Genomic DNA, 20,821 nt, shown 5'->3' on the forward strand with positions numbered 1-20,821 from the left:
GACTCTGAGAACCCATTCTTTGGCAAATCTACTGGCCAGTTCCTAGTCCTCCTCAGACTAGACCAACCAGGAGCTTTAAACAAGTTGCTCTCTCCCTTCTTGAAACGTCTCTTTCACCTGGCTTTCCACACCCCATTCTCTCTTGATTTTCTCCTACCTCGTTGACTCTTCTTGCTCAGTCTTCTTCACTGCTGTCTCCTTATTTTGGAAGGGGACAGTGGAAATGTTCCACCTAGTTAGTTCAGGGAATAAAGAAGGAGCAGCCACAATAGGGCATTTAAAAACAATAAAACTGAAGGAAAGTCACGAGCTTAAGTATTATTTTTACCACGCCCTGACAATTCTAAACAATGTCAATGATAAGATACTTCTCCCTGCTGGAAAAAAGACTGCTCACAGTGTCCTCTGCTTTGATATGTCCCTGTGTAGGAGTGTGTCCAGGTTCAATCAGGGACCCTCATTCTCTAGTGATCTTATTCAATCTCATCTCAAGGACTTACACCGCCAACTGTATGTCGACCTCTCTCTGCCTTCCCCCCTTCTCCCTTCCTCCCCCACCCCCATCTGCCTACTTGACACCTTTGCTCGGATCTCAAACTAAACATGTTCAAAACTGCAGATTCCAAACCTTCTCTCCCTCCTAACTTTTTCCGTCTGCATTTCCCCTCATCTCAGTAAATAGCATCTCTACTCTTCTGATTTCTTGGACGAACAAACATTGTAATAATCTTTCGTTCTTCTTTTTCCCTCACTTGCCTCATCAAAACCCATTGGCAAGTCCTATCTACTCCTCCTTTGAAATATATGACAGTTCCTCCACTATCTCTTTGGTCCGAGCCGCTACTATCTGTCACAGTGTCACCGGTACCTTATTTTACTTGACTTCCCTGTGTCGTTGTACACTTGTGCCCATACTTCTGGAAAAGTTCTTGTCCTTTGGCCACTGTTTTACCAATCACTCCAGGGTCATGTGTTTACCTCTTTGTTCTCTGTCATTATCGTTTATCATCTTTCAATAGTCTTCAGTGCCACTTACTTCTTAATTTTCCTTTCTCAGAGTTCCTTCCTTAAAACTTACCTTCCATACTCTATGCGTTGTTCCTGAGATTTACAATTATTAGCTTCCAAATATTTTGAACACAGACCTCTCTTTTAAGGTCTAGTTTCATAAACTGAAATGTTTTCCAAAGAGCTCTGCTCTAATTCACGTCCAAAGTTGAGCTCATCATCTTTTCTCTCATCCCAATCTTGGACTTTTGAACTTTCCTTTTCTCTCCAATGGAATTACTGTTCTTCCATGACTTTTTCTAGACAGTAATGGATTGAGGTACAGTGAATGTTCCAGTATCCTTTTTTTTCTTTTTAATAACAAAACTTTTCCTCCTCTATTCCATCTTCCACACAGCATCCCAAAGATGCAGATATGATCATGGCACTCCCTGCTTTAAACTCTCACTTTGCCAAGATTGAGGGACCCTTTGCCAATACTTGCATTCAGGCAAAGGAGAAAAAAAAATTGGCCATGTCTCAGAAACTATTTTTTCTACTGCTAATACAGTCCAAAGAAAGCCATGTGCCAAATCTCATCAATCTGTTTGCTCATTAATGAATGATTTATTAAATAAACATTTCATGGGTATGCATAAGTATTGTCTTGAAAATGCATAGCAGTTTCCAATAGTACATTTTTCACTCTTGGCTCCAACCGAGTCTTTCTAATCTTCCTTTTCTGGGGCTGTGCATACTTTCACTCACTTTCCTTCTCCAGATTTATTTTACTTATGTTTGTATCCATCATTGCCCAGGTCAATTCTCCTAAGTGTAATTTGGGGTATATGACCATATAAATTTGACTATTCCTAATGTGGTGAAATGTAGAAAACTCCAAATAGTGAAAATCCAAGGATTATTTACATATAATTTAGGAAACTTTTCTGCATCTTAGGTTAATGGTAAATTTATTTCAACAATTATAGTGTTGATAAAAAGAATTGATCTAGTCATCTGAGGATTTTCTTTTATAGCCATATATAATTCACAAAATAAATAAGCCTGCACATGAGAAGCAATAATTTCCTCCTTATATATAACTGTATAGAGGAGTTTATTATAAGTAGTAATGGTACGTTCCATGTCAGCATATTTAAGACATTAAATATTTAGAGAGTATGGTATAAAGATTGTATTTCCTTACTTTGCATGGTCAACTGGAGGTGTTGATAGCAACAACTTACGTTTCCCCCTTGCAAAGACTTGCCATGGCAAGCAGAAGAGATCATCTTATCTCCCTTTTATAGATGAGAAAACTGGCTCCAACATGCTAATAGATCTGTTTGAATTTACACAGATTGAGGCTAAAGTTTTCATCCCCACTCCATACGTTCCCCACTTAACATTGCCTTTGTGAAAGCAATATTGTCTTTGGGCCATTATGAATTGCTTTGAAGAAAAAACAAGTGTTACGTGCTTTGATGCTATGTTTAGTAGGACATATGATTTAGGTGACTGTAGTGTAAGGAATAATCTAGAAAATTAATCAGATCCAGTGATTGTGTATAAATGGAGGTTTTTAGAGTTTTGGAGACTGCCACATTTGCAAAGCTGTATATGTTGATATTGTTTGTGACTTCTCATTAAACTTTTCTCTTGCTAAAAGGCCGATGGTGGGGTGGGGTTTGGAGTTGGAGAAGGCAGGTGCCTCTTTTTGCAAAAGGAAACCTAGGGCTTACTTGCATATTACCACCAGTCTAAAGAGTTCATCTTCTTCACTTTAACTTTTGAAAATGGCCAAACCAGTGTGCATTGGACAGTCTTTACAGTGTGGTACACACACCACTTTTATTGCAGAATGTAAAATTTGCTTAGGGATTAAAAGAAACTTTCAAGCTACATGGCTTAGGAAAACAATATTTAGTCATGTTAACATTTGCTCTTTCCAAAATGTCTACACATGTAATAGTGATATTTAAAAGTCGAAAATACTGACTTAGCTGATAGACAGAGAGTACGTTACATATAAATATAATCTAAAAAGCCATAATATCAAATTGATGTAGTCTTTCCTTTGAATAATTTGTATTCAGCAGGATGGACTAAAGCCAGAGCAGAATCATGCATGAATACAGCTACTACTTTTTCAGTACTAGATGCTTTGTAGTTATTAACTTTACTCCTTATTACACCTTGAAATCTGGTTATTTTTGCTTCCACTTTTACATATAGTATCCTGAATTTCAGGGGAGGCTAAGCAACTTGCTCCATCAAATAATTAGAAAGTGTTGGCGTTGGGATTCAAATCCAGGTCTATCTGTTTCATAAGTCCATGTTTTTTCTTTTTCCTTAGCATAAATGTATGCATGGAGTAGTGACTATTTTCCTAATGAAATAGTTTTTTGAACCACACAGGCTTCTGAGAGCCAATAGTTCTGGCAGAAGTGGGCAATCTTTATGTCACTGGTGGCTCACCTTTTATCTTTGCTCCAAATATTAAGCAAAGAGAATGAATCTCAGGGAAAAAAAAGCCATTACTTCAATGTAGGGTTGTTTGTTCTGGTTCTCTACAGCAAGAGTGAATGATGGTTTCATGGATCACGACTCCAAAGGAGAATGCCCAATGACTTCTTGAACGTGATTGAAATAAAATCAGAATTTTGTTTTAAAGTTGTAAAACTGATTAAACTCTGTAATGGTGGTGGTAATTTAAAAAACAATGACAGTCTTACATCTGTCATTGCTGTAGTCTTCCAGGTGAAAGTGTAAGAGAAGCTAGAAAAGCCTCTAAGAACCAAATACTATGCCTGAAACAAAGAAGTGCAACTTCCTTCAGAGTAAATGATGCCCTTGAAAGGAGCCTTCGAAAGTAGTGAAGGAAACAGTGACAGACACACTTCTGGATAAAAATTTATTTTCTCTCCATTTAAAAAATAACTTTAAAAGGCTTTTGACCTAGCATAAGACTACTCAGAAACGTTGGTAGCTATGGAGTAGAAAGTAGAGGTTTTCATATATTAAAAACTAGCTATGTGTTAGAAAGCAAAGGGCTGAAGTGCTCCTCATGAACAAAGGCTGTCATTGGGTAGGGGTGGGAATCAGTGTTTAGACCAGAGATATTTCCTATGTGGATGAGCCACCTAGCAAAGCCAACACGATATGCTAAGGAATAAAAATTGTTTAGGACAATATAAAGAGAGATTGTGACGAATCCTATGAGGACTTAGGTGTAGATTAATGGGCAACTGACGGATGGGAACCTAATGTTTTCCCTGGGTTATAACAACAGCATTTTGATCTCTTAATTTCAAAACAATCAGAAATGAAACAGAATCTTACATGGAGAAATGTATTAGAGATTAATAAATTTAAGAAAAAATATTTCAGTGAGAGCACTTTCAAGGAAGATACAGTAAGGAGATGTATGAGTAATTTATTGAAACTAATTGATATCAGGAACTTATTAAATTCCTTTGAGGTCCCATTACACTGAGGTCATAGATGATTCAAGAAGCAGTAAGAAGTGATCACACTTTCCCGGCCTAGAGGCCCCAGGAGATACTACTCCCCTACTATAGAAAAATAACTTCTGGGTAAAACCAGACAGGGCAGGGCAAAGGAGCTTTACTTTTCCAGAAAATAAAAAAAAAAAAAATTATAAATCCAGCCCCGTTCAGATAATTGACACTGGAGCATCCAATGCACTTCAATCTGTTACTGCCTAGAAGAAATAATTTAAGAGAAAGCACTGCAGGTCAACAAAGATGATGTTGCTTGGTTACTCAAAACCCTTTGGTAGCATGCTGAGTTGCTCAGCTTTTTAGAAGAGCACTCTTTGTATCCACATAGGAAAAGGATGGAGACCACTTGAAACCATTTTTAATTGCAAACCTGCTTCATCTGAAAGCAGGCTTCACTTTTGTGGTACACAAGCAAGTTTGGAGGTCTTTAGTAAGATGTAAACTACCAAGATAATAAAAAATGTTTAATTTGATCTGTTCTTCTAGATATTGATCTTGTTGTGATGAATTTGCTCTGAAGGAGTTTGAACCGTTTATTTTAGGGGGTGGGAAATTCAGGTTTTAGACTTCCTGGCTCAGGTGTTCTGGGGTCTGCCTGGAGGCAGCACTGTTCAGGGGAGAGTATGGAGCTCTGGTGTCAGACAGACTCCATCCAGATCCTTCTTTTGCTACTCTACGCCTTTGGGAAAAAAAAAACTACTTAAAATGTCTGAGCTTTAATATCTCATCTTTTGCATAGAATCAGTGGTTTTTCCGTTGAGATTTATTGCAAGGAGTGAATGAGAGAACGTGTGTTATGTGCTTAACACCTAACAGATTTCCAACATGTATTCACTTATTATTTTAAAATGAGAGTGCTGCAAATATTTTCTCTTCTATAGCAGAGGCTCTGAAGTATCCTTTTACAACATATCACCTATAGGCGGTAAAGTGGGAGGGGCTTCAAAAGGGAAATGGGGAGGAGAATGTAGGAGGGTTGTTGAAATGGGGATGCTCTTTAAAAATTTAGTTTTTTCCAATGAAAAAATAAGAATTGGACTCTTTTTTTTTAATGGGTGTAAGTAGGGTGGGACTCAAAATGTTTCCTAAGGCTACAGAAAATGTTTTTCTTTCTCTTTATTATTTTAGACTAGTTGGTTTAATATTTATTCTGTGTATTGGTATATATTTCATTTTATGTGCTACACATTTTGCTAAAATAGCGATACACTTTATTATTTAATGCGTTAGCAGATCGGTGGGAAGAGATGAGATGTGGAAGTTTTGTAGGCAATTCTGTCTCAGTGCTATATTTGGAAGCATAAACATTCACCCAATATTTAAAAAATTTCCTGATTTTGTACCAAATATTTCCCAAATTTAGCCAATAGGAATATAAAGAGCTAAGGGCTGTTGTGATCAAAAGTGCAGATTAGGTTAGACTTATTCCCAAAATGACAACAACATTCTTAAGCTTAGAATTCTCTATTTATATACCTAGACTGTTTCAAAAAATTGAAATTCCAGCTCTTTCCCTGATCATTAGATTTGTATTGAGTATAATTAAAAAAAATATATTATTCCATTTAGCAGGAAAAAAAGGATTTCACAGATAAAAACTTGATCATTTTTGAACTAAGATGAAATGCCTAAGAGTTGTCAGCCTATTTCCCAGAATAATTCTTCATATAAGGGAAGGGAAAGGTGAAAAGGAGTAATGGAATGGATAAGCTTATGAGTAGGTGTGGCAAGTGTGAGGAAATGAGAGAGAGCTATGAGAACCTTCTGTCTCATAATTAGAGGGAACAGGAACCCCCCCCCCAAATTTCAGTTTTTAAATGTTGTCATTGGAGATGTAACCATTTGGGTTGGGCTGGGGGAATAGGTGGTTAGCAGAATCCAAGCCAAATGAGAAAAATGAACACCAGAAATAATTTCAGAATCACAAGAAAAGCGACTTTTAGGATTTTAAAAATACGGCCTAGTATATCATTGCGGTTAAGATAACTATCCCTGAAATAAAACTTCATAGGTTCAAATCATGGCTCACCACTTGCTAGGGGTGTTCCAATGCATGGAAAGAGCACCAGCCAGTACCTGGCACAGAGCAAATACTCGGTGACATGTTGTTGTTGATGATAGTGATTGTGATTATCGATATACTATTCCACAGAAAATAGGGCCAATTACTCCCTCATTGTGTTAATAAAAATAGAGTAATTTGGTACCATTTTCAAATGTGTGATCATCACCAAATTGACAGAAGAGAGTAGAATACCGGATAAATTGTCAGTGGTATTATTTTTAAATAGTATTAAATAAGAAAGGTCAGGTGCTAGAGAACACAAATTAGTAATCTAATTAAATCACCAGCAAAGAGATTGTGTTAACAGCAGTCAAATTTGTTATTACAGAGCAATTATTAAAGTGAAATATTGAAAGTTGCTATGTATCATTACTAGGTTTTAAACATTTCATTTACACAGGCAGAGAAGTAAGTATAGATTAATCAGTTCATTTGTTAGGTTAAAAGCTCCTTTATTTAAATATTTATATCATTTGTATAAAGGGAGCAACATTGTTGAAAACATAAAAAATATTCTGTGGCATTCTGAACTGCATCCCTTTATAAAATTGTTTGCACAAGTCGCTCTCACTAGAACAGTCTCCAAGTACCACATATCCTAATTTGTGAGATTAAATAACCGTTTCTGGTTTTGACATTGGTACATTTCCTTAAATCACTGTCAAATAAAATGATTTCAATGTGGCACCAAACTATTATTGAGTTATGTTGTATATTCAAGGAATGTAATGTTTTATGAAAAATCAGAATTATTACAAGACTAGGGAAAGTTACTTTCTTCCGCCACCCACCCACCTTGATTTCAGGACTTCGTTAAGACTAGGAAAACCTTTACAGGCTCCTTAATACTATAGTATTTCAACGGGACACATCGAGACTTCCACAACCTTTATATCAGCCTGAACCATATTCCATCCCGGGCACTGTCAGTTTCAAACTTGGGGACCTGGGACAAGTTAATTTTACCTCATGATAAAGTCATGAGGATTACATGACTGCTTTTATAGGGATAGGTCATCACAGTACTGCCAGAAATACATTTTTTTAAATTTTTTTAACGTTTATTTATTTTTGAGACAGAGAGACAGAGCACGAACAGGGGAGGGGCAGAGAGAGAGGGAGACAGAATCAGAAGCAGGCTCCAGGCTCTGAGCCGGCAGCCCAGAGCTTGACGCGGGGCTCGAACTCACAGACCGTGAGATCCTGACCTGAGTTGAAGTCGGACGCTTAACCGACTGAGCCACCCAGGCACCCCCAGAAATATATTTTCTAAGTTGTTATTTTTAAAGTTTTATTTTCGTGAATCTTAAATGAGTGGCAGTCATTTGGTCAAATTTACTTAGGTACTACTGATTTCTATTTAAGTAGGTGTCTGATACATTGAAGTGTGTGTGTGTGTGTGTGTGTGTGTGTGCACGCACATGCACATAGTCATGTTTGGAATGGTAAGTATCCTTTGATTAATTATATTTTTTTTCTTAGAAAAGAGTGAAAGAAATGGTTTTACACACACACATACACCCATTAATACAGATAGTTTCTGACTTATGATGGTTCAGTTTAACGTGTTTCGACTTTATGGTGGTCGAAAGTGATAAGCATTCGATAGAAACCATACTCTGAATTTTGAATTTCTATCTTTTCCCGGGGTAAACATATGTGGGAAGATTCTCTCTCATCGTGCTGGAAAATGGCAGTGAGCCCCAGCTCCCAATCAGCCAGGCAATCACATTGGAGGGTAAACAACCAATAAACTTGCAACCGTTCTGTGACCACCCGACCATCCTGTATTTCACTGTCAGTACAGTATTCAATAAATTACAGGAGATATTCAACACTTCATTATAAAAAGAGGCTTTGTGTTAGATGATTTTGCCCATCTGCTGGCTACTGTAAGTGTTCTGAGCACTTTCAGGATAGGTTAGGTTAAACTATGATGTTCAGTAGGTTACCTGTATCAACAGCATTTCCGACTTGAGGTATTTTCAACTTATAATGCATTCATGGCGACTTAACCCCATCATAAGTGGAGGAAGATCTGTCTATGCAACAGAAATTAGTATCGGTGTTTGGCATAATTGAATGGGTTGTGAATTTAGAGTCTTGAAGCTCTGGGAAGCTTTTATGAAATTCTCATCTTGAGGTTCATCTGATTCCACATATAGGGTGCAGATTTGTATTGTGAACAGAAGTGGCCTGGTGACTTTGACATGCCTCGCTTTGTCCTTAGTTGAGAATTTACGAAGATGAAAGTTCTTGAGGAACACACAATTTATTGGGGAAATATGCATGAATCATCTAAAAAATTATCATAATACATCATAAGTGCTGAAACGTATTTATAAGCTAATTGTTATGGGAGCACAGAGGAGGTAGCACTTACTTTAGGTTTTGAGGGAAAAATAAGGTTCATAGGAGAAGAACCAAAAGACATTCACAAAATAAAAGGAACAGCATTGGTCAAAGCATAAAGATCCGAGAGGTTGCCAAGAGGAAGAAGGTGGGTTTCTTGAATGACATATTGGGTGGATATCAATACTGTGATCTGTTTGGAAGTTATCTGGATTTCTAAGCAAGGACTAGGATAAATTCTTCCCTTCAAGACTAATTTAAGATATGGCTACAAAAAAAGAAAAACAAAAAAGCAAAAACAAACAAAAAAACAACCCATAATGTGTTTTGGTATTATTGGGGCAAAGACACTGAGGGTTTATTATCATTCTCTTTAAATAGGTGACCACCAGAGGCTAGAGGTGGTGTACATAATAGGGAAAACAATCAGTAAATGCAATAATAATGCCTTGGTGTGCACTTCTATTTCCAAGGGTAATTATTTGTTTAATTAAAGGCTTCAGAATCAACCAGAGATGCTAGTGCCCAGAAGTATTAAACATGAGTCTCTTTGGCAGTGCAAGAATTGTGTGGTGACCTTTCAACCTCTTAATATAATCCAGCCTTTTCTCACTTTGAAGACCATATCATGTGATGTCTTTATGTATATTATTTTTTCTTATAATAGTTGACTGTTTATACAATTATAGCTGCATATCACAAAAGAATTGAAGCTGAGAAAGGTTGAGTTATATGCCTAATTGATACCCTTACCTAGAAATTCATGGAGCCAGGACTGGAATTTAGGCAATTCTGTATTCTGGAAAAAGAGTTCTCGCAGTATTGTAAGAGGTTAGACTGACGAGACAAGGAATTCAAGGCAGGAAGACTGTTGTGCAGGCTACTGAACTTGTCAGGAAAGAAGATGACAGAGGAATAGAGAAACGCACATGACAAGAGACACTCCCGTAGCATCAACATCATGGGAGGACTCCGTGTAGAGAGAGAATGAGAGGTTGAGGGTGATTTCTGTGGTCCAGTCATTTTGTATAGATTTCTGCACAACGGAGAGCACAGAGGAAGAACAGAGATAGGTGAAAATACTGATTTGTGCTTGGGGTTGAGGTTGGCAAACCAGAGCCTTGTTGGTACTTCTGCTCTGGAGCTCAAATCAAAGATCGGAATGAAGATGTGGATTTGTTGATGACTTGAACATAGTCTTTAGGTTTCCTCAGGTGATGGCGTTTTTGCTTTGGCCTCTCACATCAACTATCATATATTGAAGTTTTTGGGGGTCTTTTGATTTTGTTTTGTTTTGTTTTTCTTTTTCACTGTCTTGACAGAGAAGTTACAGTATGCTCATAATGTATGCAATGTGCCATTGTTATTATAACACATGATCCCACAATGGAGGTCTGGCCAAATATCCAAGAAGTAAAAATCAGGATGAACCTCCCCGCTTCCGTATTTTGTCTGTATTGCATTCGTTGTGTGCTGGGGCTCGAAAATTTGATTGAAGCTTACTGCTCTCTGGACTCATTTTGCTAACCACTGTTCACTGGAATGTAAGGTGTCCTGGAGTCTCACCTGAGCCCCACCTGGTGCTAATTTCTTTGAAAGCCACATTTGGGGTTCTTGGGATGCTGGCTGTGACTGCAGAGCTGGACGTGGGATGCTCATTACTTTTCATTCTAATGTTGTCTGCAGAAACTGCCTCTTTGGGAGCCAGGACTTGTGAGGATGATCTTCCGGAGCAGCAGTTGAGAGCAACCTCAGGTAACTGGTCTACTCCTTCTCGAAATCTCGTGGTCCTAACTGCATTCCACTTGTGACTCTCGTAATTTATGTATGAAATGTGTCTCTGGAAGTGCTCTAATTAGATCTGATCAGATCTCTTATACAAGTAAGTTAAAAAGCAAAATTAAATATGCCGGATATTTGGACACATATACAAAGTAACATTTTAAAGAACAAGTAACTTCTGCAGGATAATTTCTCACATCTACATTCATACACTATCAAATTTCACCTAAGTGGTCAGTTTTATACAAACTCTAAGTCAAGAAGCCAAATACTATTTTTCCCCAGATTAGTTAGTGGAGCTGTTTTTGATAATTAATGAGTTGACTGGACTTTGTATAGTCATATCAGCACATTTATTAGTCCCTTGCATTGAGGCATTGAGTGTATGTGTGTGTGTGTGTGTGTGTGTGTGTGTGTGTGTTAAAAAAAAAGTCAGCTATGCTTTCTTAGCTGCATTATATTCAGATACTTTAAGAGGAAATCCACCCATGGTGCCATGACGCACCTCATTGATTCCTGCTATATAAGTACGATCACAATTATCAGATTTATACAATTGGAATAATAATGTGCCGTATATGATTATAAAATAATCATGTGCCAAAATGGTTATAAAAAGTCCTTTGCATTCATAATAGAGAACTGAAATACTTTTTTGCAGGTGAAAACGTTCCTTCAATATAAAGTCAGGACTTCTCTCTTTAAAAATTCTTTAAAGGTAGGGATGCCTGGGTGGTTCAGTTGGTTAAGCGTCCGACTTCAGCTCAGGTCATGATCTCACGGTCCGTGAGTTCGAGCCCTGCGTCGGGCTCTGTGCTGACAGCTCAGAGCCTGGAGCCTGTTTCAGATTCTGTGTCTCCCTCTCTCTCTGCGTCTCCCCTGCTCATGCTCTGTCTCTCTCAAAAATAAGTAAACATTAATTTTTTAAAAATTCTTTAACATTAAGTTTACCTTCACCTATTCATTCTCATGAATTCTTTTTCATTTTTTGTATTATTTTCCCCTAGAAAACTAGAGAGCATATTTAAAATAAAATAGCATACAGCAGTTTGCCTCCCTCACCTCAAGCCAATCAAAGGATTTCATTAATAATCAGTTTGGAAGCAATAGGCCAAAAATCAAGACTATGACAAAAATATCAAACTAAAAGGAAGACATTCTCTGTCAATAAATTTATTTGTTGCTTTGTAAACAAGGGCACCGAAATCTACACCTTCACCTCGGTCTCTGAGAAGCTTTATACTGAGATACTCTCGGGATTTCTGGGTATTTCCATGGAGATATTCTACAGGAAAGTCTGATACAACAAATTCCAAGTGGAATTTCTCTTTTTGGCGAAACTGTTTCTTCTCCCCCATCTTAACTGATGCCATCCTGCCATAGACATAGTTATCGCAAAGAAAAAAACTAGGAATCATCGATTTTACTCAGAATATTAGTGCCAGAGACTGTTGGGCATCGGTCATGAATAAGACAGATGAGTTCTCTCAGTTTTTAGATGATATTTCTATACAAATAAATAAGTTATTTTCAGATTTCAGTAAATGTAATGAAGTGAAAGAGGTAATGTGCTACAGCAAAGGTTCTCAAAGCGTGCTCAAACAAACTCAAAGCATCAGCACAAACTGGGAATTGTAAGAATTCAAGTTCTTGGCCCCCCATCCTAGATTTACAGAATCAGAAACACTGAGGATGCGGCCTGGCAATCTGTAGGTAACAAGCTGTCCAGGTGATGTGATTCCCACTAAAGTCTCAGAATCACACCTTTATGATAGATGATGCACCCCTTTAGAAGCAGTGGTCAGAGGGGCACCTGTGTGGCTCAGTCGGTTAATGCTTCTGACTCTTGATTTTGGCTCAGGTCATGATCTCACGGTTCGTGGGATTGAGCCCTACATTGGGCTCTGTGCTGACAGCATGGAGCCTGCTTGGTATTCTCTCTCCCTCCTTTCTCTCTGCCCCTGCCCTGGTGCACCCTTTCTCTCTCTCTCAAACTGAATAAACTTTAAAAAAAAAAAAAGTAATGGTCAGAGAAGTTCTCTGAGGAAATGACGGGTGAACTGAGTCCTAAATAATGAGAAGGAGCCAGAGTCTGGGGAAATGCCTTTCAGGTAGAGGTGGGAAGAAGTTGGTCATGTTCCAGGAAGAGAAAGACAGCTAATGTGGAGAGGTTAATGAATGAGTAGGGGAGTGGCATAAGGTGCAGTCATAAAGGTAGCCAAAGGCCTGGTCACTTCAGCCATAGTAAGAAGTTGGTGCATTATTCTAAGTGAAATAGGAAGTGTGGCAGGGTTCAAGTAGGAGAATAGCTTGCTTTTATTAAGATGTGCAGCATAAGTTGTAGGAAAGCAGGAGCAAGTCTTATCTCATTATTAAACCATTTCAAAATCCAGGTAAGAGATGAGGGTACTGACAATGGAAATCTAGAGAAATAGACAGATTTAGTGTGTACTAAGTGTTTTGGAATTTGAGATAACAGAACTTGCTAATAGATTGTATGCCGATGAGAGAAAGAGAAGAGTCAAGGAAGACTCTTGCTTCGGTCGACGGTGGGGGCACCATTAACTAAGATGGAGAGATTGGGGTGAAACAGAGTGAGTTGTGTTGAGGGGGGGCCAAAAGTTAAAATTAGGCACATGAAGTTGGTATATCTTCTAGACATCCAAATGGAGATATACATTTAAAGTAAGGGATCTGGATGCTATCATCTAGGAAGATTATTATTTTTCCTCAAATTAAACTCTCTTTGTAGATAGAGAAGACAATAGGGCTTCAGGCCAGTGCTGGAGACACATCAATATTTAGATTTTTTTACATTTATTTATCTGAGAAAGAGTTAGGGGGAGGGGCAGAGAGAAAGAGAGAGAGAGAATCACTAACAGGCTCCATTCTGACAGGACAAAGCCCGACCACAGGGCTCAATCTCACAAACCATTAGATCCTGACTCAAGCCAAAGTCAGAAATCGGATGCTTAACAAACTGAGCCATCCAGGCACCCCTCCAATATTTAGATTTTAAGTGGAGGAGGCCTCAGCAAAGGGGAATAAGAGGGAACTTTCAGAGAGGTAGAACAAAGTCACAACAGTCTGATGCAATGAAATTCAAGAGGGGGGCTTTTTTTCAAGGGCAAGGGCATAGTAACTTCTGCTGAGCCAGGTTACGTAATATGCAGGTGGAAAAGTGGTCACCGCATTTCACAGCATGGAAGTCCTTGGTGGCTCTGCAAAGACCAGTCGATTTGAAGCCTGACTGGAGAGTTGAATAATACATGTGATTTAGTAGAGAAAGAGAAAATGTAAACAAACAAACAAGGCCAAAATCAAACAAGTACCTTCTTAAAGTTTTATTGAAGGGAAATAGAAGAATGGAATAGAATCTGGACTCCTCCTTTTCTTCTCATAATTTTGCTTCCTAAATTGAATTTAGTGTTCCAACTACTAAGTATTGCCTACCTTCTGTATTCCAGGCACTGTTGGGACGCCTGGGTGGCTCAGTCAGTTAAGCGTCTGACTTCGGCTCAGGTCATGATCTCACAGTTCATGGGTTCGAGTCCCGTGTCGGGCTTTGTGCTGATAGCTCAGAGCCTGGAGCCTGCTTCTGATTCTGTGTCTCCCTCTCTCACTGCCCTTCCCCCATTTGCAGTCTGTCTCTCTCTCTCAAAAATAAGTAAACATTAAAAAAAAATTATATTCCAGGCACTGTTCTAGGTGCTTCTGGCACAAAAATAAACAATGTAATTACTGTTTTCAGTAAAGATGTACCAATTAGGGGAACTAGGCTATACACAGATAATTTTCATATCTTAGGGTCAGGTTTTTTTTACCTCAATGCATAAGAAAATAAAAGCAAAAAATAAATTTTAAAAATTCAAAAATGTATCTAGAACCATTAATCTTTGTTCAACATTCAGGGAAGAGTTTTTGGAGAAAGAAGTAATTAATAACACTAGTAATAACATGGGTAGCATTTTTAGCACTTACTTTGTGTTAGGCTCTGCACTGACTGATTTTTATTCATTATCTTAGAACAAACCTATGAGGCAGGGGTTATTAACCCCATTTTTATGGATGATGAAACTGATATTTCCCATGCTGTGCTTGAAGGAAAAGTGGCGGTTATACAGTGGCAATAAATTGTTCTAGATAAGACAAGAAAATATAATGGCATATCTTACAGGGGAGGAAGAGGGCATTAATAATGGTTACATGTTTCTAGAACAGTGGGTTCACGAAATATGGCCATTGGACCAGTAGTACAGCATCACCTGGGAGCTTAGAGATGTCGAGTCTTTGTTTTAACAAGTCTTCCATGTGATTCTGGTGCCCTAACGTTTGAGAAGACTGTTTTCGAAATTAAGTGGGCAGGAAGGAAAGAAAGATGAGAGTGGGGTGGTAGATAGGGACCAGGTATTTGAAGATATTCTTACCATGTATGGAAGATTGAACTTTTAGATTTTAGATACTCTAAGATTTTAAGTGGGGAAGTCGGGTTTAAATAGATCAAACTGAGGATAGATTTGGTTGGAGTAGGACTGGGCAGAGAGACAATGGGGGAGTTCAGGAAAGAATTCTTATAAGCTAGGTATCTAGAGTAGATGCTCAATAGCTAAAATTAAAACTAATATACGAAGTGTTTAAGTTACTCTCCTCTGCTTCCTCTTTACATGATTCCTCCTTGGGCTTAAAAAGTATGCAGTGTTTTCCTCAGACAACTCAGAGGGTTCCCAAACCTAATTGTATAAAAAAACAATGGGAACCAAGCACAACTGGCTGGTGCTTAGATCAGAGGGCTACTACCGAAATAGATTTGCTTAGAAATTGTATAATTTTATAGAATAAATTAATAGTGATTTTCCAGTCATTTTTTTATTATTCAAAAGGAAGTATTCTAAGCTAGTTATTCAAAAACTTTTCTTTCTGTGTAATATAGTTTATGTGTATGTGTAGAGTAACTTATAAGATCATTATGTTAGGTATGATAAAAATGCTAGGGGAAGTTATTGTAACACACTTGAAAAGTATAAGACTACAGTAGTATTTTCTCTTCTTCCTAGTATTTTGAAATATTTAAAAACAAAAAATGTACTATCACTTATTTGAAAACTGGGAATGGAGCACCTGGAGGACCCAACTCTTGATTTCAGCTGAGGTCATGATCTTATGGTTTGTGAGACGGAGCCCCTTGTCGGGCTCTGCACTGACAGCACAGAGCCTGCTTGGGATTCTGTCTCTTCCTCTCTGCCCCTCCCCGACTCACACACACACTAGTGTGTGCTCTCTCTCTCTCTCTCTCTCTCCCAAAGTAAATAAGTTTAAAAAGGAAAGGAAAGGAAAGGAAAAGAGAGAAGAGAAGAGAAGAGAAGAGAAAAGAAAAGAAAAGAAAAGAAAAGAAAAGAAAAGAAAAGAAAAGAAAAGAAAATTGGAAAGTTCTACAGGACCCAAATGCATTTTAAACTTAAGTACATTCATGTCATAAAGTTTAACATATGAATAAATACTGTATTTTTATATTCCGTAAGGCAAAACACTAATTAAAAATACATGTTCTGTAAATACAACAGTGTTATGAAATGTTATAATACTTTCATTATTGTTATTTGTAATCTGTTAGTGAAGAAACCTATTGAAAATGAAAACTGCTTTAACATCTTCATTTTGGAATTTTATATAACTTAGTGTCTTTATTTTGGAATTTTATGGATTGGAATTTTATGGAATTTTCCTTCGTTTTAAGGCATTCCTTTAATACATTAGTATTACATATGAATACATTAGTATAATATACATATTTTGTGTCCTATAAAGCATCGTATATTTTACGGCATTTTACTGTTGAGGTAAATGTGGTACTTGAAAATTACAAAGTAGACACTCCTTCCCTTAACCCCAGATCCAGCCTACGGTTTTCCTAGAGAAAGCTGTTTCTCCTCATTAATATTCTTGACTCTAAAGTCTATTTATAGAATGAATGTCAAATTTATTTCAAAAGCTCTCTTTACGAATGAAAGTGAGGCTCTTTTTTTTTCTGGCTTGTATGAAACTTTATGGTGTATATAAGTCACCCTTTGATTATTTTTTGCGTGATTAGAAATTTGCAAAGTTCTATGGCTCCAAAGAGCCTACCTGTAATAAACAGCTTGCGCCTTCCAAACCACAAAACAGGTCTGAATTGCTTGCGCATTAGAGCTAATTGCCTGCCTACTTCAAAGGAAGAACCAGAAAAGAGAGAGGGGAAAAAAGTCACAGAAGCAGAGGCAGTGCGGGCAAATCCGCCTCTAGAGGTTATGAGTTGTGGCCTGGAAGAGTCAGGCCAAGTTATGGCCTCAGAACTGCTGTTTGCGATTAAGTTGATGGGGAGAGTCTACCCCACAATCTTTCCCTGCTGCTGACACAGAGTCTTTGTTCACATTCAGATTTCTCAAACTGTTGCCAGGGTCAGGCTGAGGTCAGACACCACAGTGATGTATAGAAGAGCATGTCTGGGAATTTCTCTCACACTTAAAACACATCCTGGAAAATGAAGAAGACCCTGCGAAAACCGTCCGATGAGACCCAGATTATACTGTAGTTTTGTCTTTTAGTGCCTTCATAAGTTTTGTTTTCTTCTCCTGACACGCTATGTTTTATTAATGTGAGTTGCGATAGCCCTTACAATTTTATGTCCCCTCAAGATAAGGACACTCAGTAGCACTCTGACACTTCATTTTCCAGCCCTGGGGGAAAGGTCCAGTAAATCTACTCAAAGAAGTGTTGCATCCCTTCCCCAGGACGAGTTGAAAAGTAATTGCCATGGGCTGTCGTAGGTGGAGGGCCTGACACTGGATGTCATGTCACATGTGTGCACTTGGCAGGGAAACAGCCCCATCCAGTCATGACCTCAGCCTTCCAGCCCCCCAAACCAAACTGGCCACGGTCCCCACCCAGGCTGGCCCCTGCTGGGCTGAGGGAGCCTGTGTTTGATCAGTAATTATCGCTGATGGGGGGGTGAAAGCAGGCTAGGGCCTTAAGAAGTGTTGATTCTCCCCTCTTAGAGGAAATATTTCACAGGTATTTGCCTGAAAGGGAAGCTTCCCCCACAGTCCTCAGATGACTGACCCCCTCCCCCACGGACCTCAGCTCTGCTTTTGTGCAGTGGCAGAGTGCAACTATGGAATAAATGGATTTGTGTGGTGCCTTTGAGGACTCACAGTTGAAACAAATTCTTGTTTCAAATTTATTAAATGCCCTTGTTTTCCCCTCGGCTTTTTGGAGTTTCCCTATTGAGCCCAGAAGTGCCCCCTTCTGTTGTTTCCTGCTCGCACAGTTGTAGAGCAGGGCCGGCCGGTGAGGCACTAAATAGCATTTTTTTTTTTGTGCTCAGCTGCTACATATGACAGTGGATATTTCATTCTGCTGTCAGAACGTTATTAATAAAACATGGGGTGTGGAGAGGGCCACGATTTCCCCTTTCAATCACTATAGCATTTGCAATGAAAATTTTATGCAGTGTGTAATTTTCAGTTAATGCTTGACACTTAAAATGTCCGCAGCAGCGTTTTGTATGGTTATTGAAGGGTTAATTGTATCATGTTCTCTGCATAAAAGCTCTGCTTATCAAAAGCAAATAGAAGAGTGTATGCAAATGTGTGTCGATGACCTTTTGCCTTTCCAGGGTTAATTTATATGGTCATTAAAGATTTTATGAAATTGAGCAGCCTGGTGCTTCAAATCCCATTTTACCTTCTTCTCCTAATTTATGTAATTCCTACCTGAACAGGGGAATATGATTTTTATTTTTTGTGCTGCAATGAAAACAGCATGCCATGCTGTGGGGAGTTGCGAGTCTGGTTATCTGGCATTACTCAGATTGCTAAAAATTCATTAAAATGTGACATCAGCACAGTGAGAGACAAATGATCGCAGGATGAAAGAGAACAGTGGGCCTTTCACGGATTAGTGCTACACAGACCCAGCATAGAGGCTAACTGCATAAACAGATTAATCCACCAGCAGCAGCATAGCTAAGATTTACAGAATAATTAAATAGGGTTGAGTTACTATGAGGATTTCCATGTAATCTAGCTGGTGTGAACCCGTGAATGAGGTGTGGGGTGACGTGGTTGTCATAGAAGAAGTATACCTTCTTATGTCCTGTACTCTGTATAGCTCCCCCTATAGAAACACACACACACGCGCAGGCGCGCGCACACACACACACACACACACACACACACACCAATGTAACTGAAGTTTTGAGATCCTACTCTGACAAATTCCAAAAAATTCCCCTGGGGCCTGGGGACTGAAGACAGGGGTAGCACCTGTCTTACATTTAACCCATCACGATCACATTATTTCACCAAGAATTTTTTCCAAGAAGTGGATTTGTCCTGTCATCGGTCCAAGTCCACAGAAACAGTAGGCCTATGTAGCTTGTAGTTTACAAGTTTCTACTGTTAAGAGGACACAATTGCTGTGCACCTCTTGTTAAATCTTTTCTAGCTTGGACCGTACTTAAAATGCTTTCTCTTATTCTAATTTAGCACAGGCGCATTTCCTCAATGGGTGTGAAAGAAGTTCCCTTAGATGAAAATTTGCATTGGTGCAGTCAGCAGGTTCTAACAGAGACTTTGGAATAAATTTATCTTCTCTTTTCGGAGTAAATGTCTGCAGACGATTCACAAAGAGCACTGCTTTTCCATGGTCACGTTGATTTTATTGTGCACGTTTCTGGGGTTTTCAATCCTACTGACTGGTCTGTTTTTCTTGACAGAAGAACACAGTGAGGAGGCTGAAGGAGCCGGCAAGCCTGCCTCAGTGGCAGAGGATGACGAGAGAGACACGTGTGAGAGAGACAACAGTGAAGGCAAAAACTCTAATAAAGATTCTGGTAAGATGCTAGCATCCCTCACCTTTCTCCCCCCACCCCCCACCCCAACCCCGCTGACCCTCCCCCCTCCCCCGCCATTCCCTGCAATCAGCCCTTCCTTCACCCCCCACCAAAGCTTATTAAAAGCTTTTATTCATTTTAAACTGTCTGAACATTCCCACTACTATTCATTGCATGTGCATTTTGCATGTGATTTCTATCAGTAGCCTCCCATTGACCTATTTTTAATCATAACCATCTGACAGAATAGATGTGGATAAGTTGAAGAATATTACAGGACGACCAGCAAGATTATTTTTTAATCAAATCAGTTTGTGTGCTTGTAATTTTTTAAGCGCCTTTCATTAATCTTAGCTATACTTGTGATTCCTCTGATGGCATATTAATTTTTCATAAGCACAGGATTAGATATCACTTGAATTTTTTTCATTCAGTCACATGCACCCCCCCCAACCACGTAACCCTAAAAATAAATGTTATTTTTCCTTGCTTTTTTACAACCTACACTCAGGAATTTGCTCTTTTTAAGGGCATCTATTTGAGGCATTTCAAACAAAATCCAGTGGAAAAGTTTACAGATGATTCAGCCTAAGAAAGAGGAAATATCATTGAAAAGGGATTAGGTGCTGGGTAATTTTGATCTTCTAGAATAGACAAATCCCAGTAATGAAAGCTACTGTCTTTGAAAACAAACCTTCGTGTCATGACATTTACTTGTGCACAAACAAACCCTAGGCCAGCATCTGGTGTGGATACCTAAGGCTTTTTCTGTGTTTGATTTGGCAAATATATGACTTCATCCATGCTTTGTATGTATGAGATGGAAATCTATGGTCGCAATGAATATTACATTGGCTACTTTTGCTGCACGCTATACCTAGTTTTATTATGTTGGACTCATTGAAGCAGAAGAAGTGCTGAAACGGGTTCAAGCCTATTAGTTTCAGGTACTCATCTATCTTTTCCTTGAATTCCAGTGACAGCTGCATATATAAAGAAGCTTGTTTTCACTATGAAGACATTGGGTTGTGCAAAAGATATCATTTTTACGTGCAAGTTTGTTTAAATCTGAATTATCCCATATTTGTCATTCGGTCTTTGCATATCTAAGTTTTGCATTCCCTTCAAAAATTATTTGAAGGGCCTCTCTGCTTCTTATCCCACGTCGTTCAGTGCTGAATCTCTCTCAGGAGTCCAGTGGGAAAGCACCACTTAAATTTGCGTCTAGGATGCAGTGGCTAA

The 20,821-nt window shown here is 38.6% G+C and overlaps 1 protein-coding gene across 4 annotated transcripts in view; it reads left to right on the plus strand.

Annotated features, from left to right (window-relative positions):
* Positions 1–20,821, plus strand: part of ZFHX4 (zinc finger homeobox 4) — a 185,234-nt gene that overhangs the window by 140,364 nt on the left and 24,049 nt on the right. For 3 of the 4 annotated variants that reach the window (XM_043601229.1, XM_043601232.1, XM_043601230.1), the window contains exons 5-6: positions 10,615–10,683; positions 19,463–19,579. In XM_043601229.1, the coding sequence (XP_043457164.1) occupies positions 10,615–10,683; positions 19,463–19,579 (186 nt within the window). The remainder of the gene's footprint in view (positions 1–10,614; positions 10,684–19,462; positions 19,580–20,821) is intronic. The other variant, XM_043601231.1, reaches the window with a different exon arrangement.

The sequence above is a fragment of the Prionailurus bengalensis genome, chromosome F2 (genome assembly GCF_016509475.1).
Source record: "Prionailurus bengalensis isolate Pbe53 chromosome F2, Fcat_Pben_1.1_paternal_pri, whole genome shotgun sequence".
In the NCBI taxonomy this organism is placed as follows: domain Eukaryota; kingdom Metazoa; phylum Chordata; class Mammalia; order Carnivora; family Felidae; genus Prionailurus; species Prionailurus bengalensis.